Source organism: Plasmopara halstedii (assembly GCF_900000015.1).
Source record: "Plasmopara halstedii genome assembly, contig: Scaffold_525, whole genome shotgun sequence".
Taxonomy (NCBI): Eukaryota; Oomycota; class Peronosporomycetes; order Peronosporales; family Peronosporaceae; genus Plasmopara; species Plasmopara halstedii.
This window is the reverse complement of record NW_020187445.1, coordinates 1749493-1752952: the sequence shown is the minus strand read 5'-3', so window position 1 is coordinate 1752952 and position 3460 is coordinate 1749493. Positions and strand designations below refer to the sequence as shown.

At 45.8% G+C, this 3460-nt stretch overlaps 2 protein-coding genes across 2 annotated transcripts; both read right to left on the bottom strand.

Annotated features, from left to right (window-relative positions):
• Positions 1-338: 338 nt before the first annotated feature.
• Positions 339-863, bottom strand: PHALS_10983 (uncharacterized protein; the record flags this gene model as incomplete). The annotated part of the gene is made up of 1 exon (XM_024726498.1): positions 339-863. One exon carries the CDS (start codon positions 861-863, stop codon positions 339-341), a length of 525 nt encoding a protein of 174 aa, XP_024577169.1.
• A 158-nt stretch (positions 864-1021) lies between these two features.
• On the bottom strand, positions 1022-3034 carry PHALS_10982 (tryptophan biosynthesis protein trp1; the record flags this gene model as incomplete). Its single annotated transcript, XM_024726497.1, has 7 exons — positions 1022-1875; positions 1941-1979; positions 2032-2194; positions 2253-2600; positions 2694-2819; positions 2895-2938; positions 2998-3034. 7 exons carry the CDS (start codon positions 3032-3034, stop codon positions 1022-1024), a joined length of 1611 nt encoding a protein of 536 aa, XP_024577168.1.
• Positions 3035-3460: the final 426 nt, after the last annotated feature.

Below are 3460 nucleotides of genomic sequence, written 5' to 3'. Positions count from 1 at the left end.
CTCAGACAGGTCACTATCAAAGTCAAACGCAAAAAAATGCAAAATGCCCGGCAAATGATATAGCACGACATGTAAGGACTAAAGTTGAAACTGTTTTTTCCGAAATAAATTGCGTGGATGGGTACTTAAACGGATGCGTACTTAAGCGGGAGTCTACTGTACGTATAGACTGTCTATAAAACTAATGCATCATGTAGTCTTGTTGTTATGATTTTTGCCACTTAGGTTCGAAAGGATCAATTAGTTCAAGAGGATGTTATACTGGAAAAATGTACAGATGAGAGTGTCGAAATCTAATTATTGCATTGATATATAGATCCCTGTGATTTGCGTCTGTGCTAAGATTGCAGTACTGGCCGTAGCAAATAAACGTGGACGTGGAAGATATCAATTGAGCGCGACATGTTTTCGTCATAGTTCCAGCTGTCCACTTGTAGGGCATTCTTACGAAGCCAATTCCACACAAATTGTTCAATCTCTATCTCTTTCATTTCGTGTCGACTCCAAAGTGTCCAGTGTTCAATGCCGCTAGGTGTGTCATATGGAAACATGTTTCGCTCCAGAACTGACTCTTCATTGCTCAGCGTCGTAGCTAAAATGAGCTCCTCCCTAGAATCAAATGATTTATCAATTGCTTCCATGTGAGCCCATTTGCGCTGGAGACACTCGTGTGATCGGCCCCAATATTCCAGACGCAATGTTCGCATTGGCCCGTCACTATCCTTCTCTCGATCTTGACAAAAATGTTTGTTGTCATCGACGCGGATACATTGTCGCTTAGCACATTTTGGCGTAGCTTCCCTGAGCGGTGATGAGAACTCCTTGGAACGGTTTGTCTCGGAGCTTAGTTCTTTTACTAACATTATGTATTTGAGTTTCTATGTATCCGGGATTTGAGCAAGGTAACGTGCAACTGCGGAATGAGACAAATCTTCAACCAAAAGACCATCATTCTCTACTCGGCAAGCTATGGATCTAAGGCAACAAATGTATGTCTTTGTACGAGCATTGCTTCGTGACTCTACGCCTCCTCCTCGATCTTCTGCGTAGCAACTGAAAGGTAACTTTTCACAGCTTTTAAAAATGAAGCCATCTTGTCCAAGTCTTTCACGCCAGGAGATCCCTTCACTTCTACGCCACTGCTTACATCTATGCCAATGGGCCGACCTATTGTAAGAGCTTTTACGACATTTGCAGGAGTCAGACCGCCAGCCATAAGGCAAGGAATTCGTCCATGCGTGAAAATCGCCGCAATATTCCAGTCAAAAGTCACGCCAGTCCCGCCGTACTGACCCTTAACGGTCGTATCAAGCAGAATATAATTCGCAAGACCTCCCTGGACTTGCTGTAGAATAGCTTCAGCGTCAACTTCATTGCACAGCGCCATCTCAGGCAAATGCAACGCACGGATGGTTGGGTGTTCAATTTGCGTGCAAATCTCAAAACCCTCGTCACCGTGTAACTGAATCAAATCCAGGCCAATTATTTCTGCAGCCGCGTTCATTTCGGCTGCCGTCTTATCGACGAACACTCCAACCACGAGAGGAGCACGCGAGCAAGCTTCACGCAAAGCGAGCACATTTTTGTGAAACCAATCTTTCTGGCCGTCAAGATGAGTCTTTAAAATGTCTGGAAGGATTGGACCCGTGCGTTCTCCGTATTTTTGCACGGCTTTCGCAATAGCCTTAGCTTCCTCCATCTCGACGTAACGTGGAGAATTCTCTACCATAATGATCCCTATCATGTCGGCGCCATTACGCAAGGCCGCTAGGGCGTACTCTACTTTTGTGACGCCACACACCTTCGCAAGCGGTGGAAGCAGGGAAAGATCACTAACCTCGTTACGATGCGGCACATTTTGCAGGAGGTCCTTCACTGTCGTCGCGATGTCAACACTTTTCATCAAATATTCTCCGACCAAAATACCGCGGACACCGCACCTTTCGTAACTGACGACATCCGCATGCGAACGAATCCCACTGAGAGCAAATAGAGTGACACCATTACTTCCTAACGACAACCCACGCTCACGAATGGCGACCGCAACACGGGCCGTAGTATTCATATCAACCTTAAACGTGCGAAGGTCTCGATTGTTGACGCCAATTAATCGTGCCTTAGCAGCTAGAGCTATGTCTAGCTCTGAAATGCTGTTAACCTCAACTAAAGCGCACATACCGAGATTATGAGTCGCCTGTACAATAAGAGACCGTCAGCCTCTATTGTTGAATCATACTGTCGGTACAACGTACATCAATTAGCTCGTTTAGTTGCTCAGGTGACAGCAGTGCCACGATGAGTAGAACGCAATCAGCTCCGTACGCACGAGCCTCCAAGAGTTGGTAGGAGTCGATGATGAAATCCTTGCGCAGAATAGCGGGACGCCTGCTTAAGCCCTTAACGACGTCTCTGGCTTCCATCATATCATCTAATGATCCTTTGAACCACTTAGGCTCCGTCAAAACGGAAATCATGCGAGCACCCGCATCGGCATATGCTTGCACCTGCTCGCGCAAATCAAGCTCCATTGCAATGTCACCTTTGCTAGGACTCGCTCGCTTAAATTCAGCAGCTAGCACAACATCACACCAATTTTTTTGCTGCCAGCATGCCGTCCACATAGCCACAAGACATTCCGTACATTGCATTAGATCTAGACTTCATTGATACGTTTCATTTAGAACTGATCGTACCACTGGCGCATTGAGATGTTCAAGCACGGGCAAAGCTGGGCCATATACACTCTCTGTTTGTACAATTTTATTGGCAAGATCCTCAGCCGACACAGTCTGCTTAGCGATCGCCACGTCTAGGCGGCGCTGTGATGCGATGACGTCAAGGATATCACTCATTCTATGACGTTAATTCTTCACCCCAAAGCTTAAGTTGCATACCGGTATTTGACAAGTATGTTGTTTCGACAAAATCCGACTACTATCTGTGGAACATAGTAAACAAATAAATATACTGATGCAGAATGAGCAGACATCTTTATACTCTCGAAATTGTGGTTGATAGAGTCAGGTACTGCCATACTTTTAGTTAGATAAAAGTGTGCACACTGCAGCACACCATTCGCGTATGTGCTGCAAGTGAAGGCATAGTGATCATCTGATCCTGTTTCTAGGAGCATGAACAGTCCGATGAATCATAGTTGCAACTGAAAAGACCAAAAACACGTCGCCCAGCCCAAATCTGACAACGCGCCTCAAAACAACATCGCCTAAATCCAGAATCTACGCCGCAAAGGCTCGAACTTCATTGGCTATGGTCCGTGCTTGTCCCAGTGAGACTGGAGTAGGTGAAGGTATTTAATTGTCTGGAAACTTTTCTTCAATGAAGGAGGATCGAGCATCTTCCGCAGAGATGCGATCATCACGATTAGCGCCGAAAAGCAAAAGCAAAAACGACCCTTCCGTGAACGCTTAATTCAACTGACGCTCAGTCACATTGAAATGTG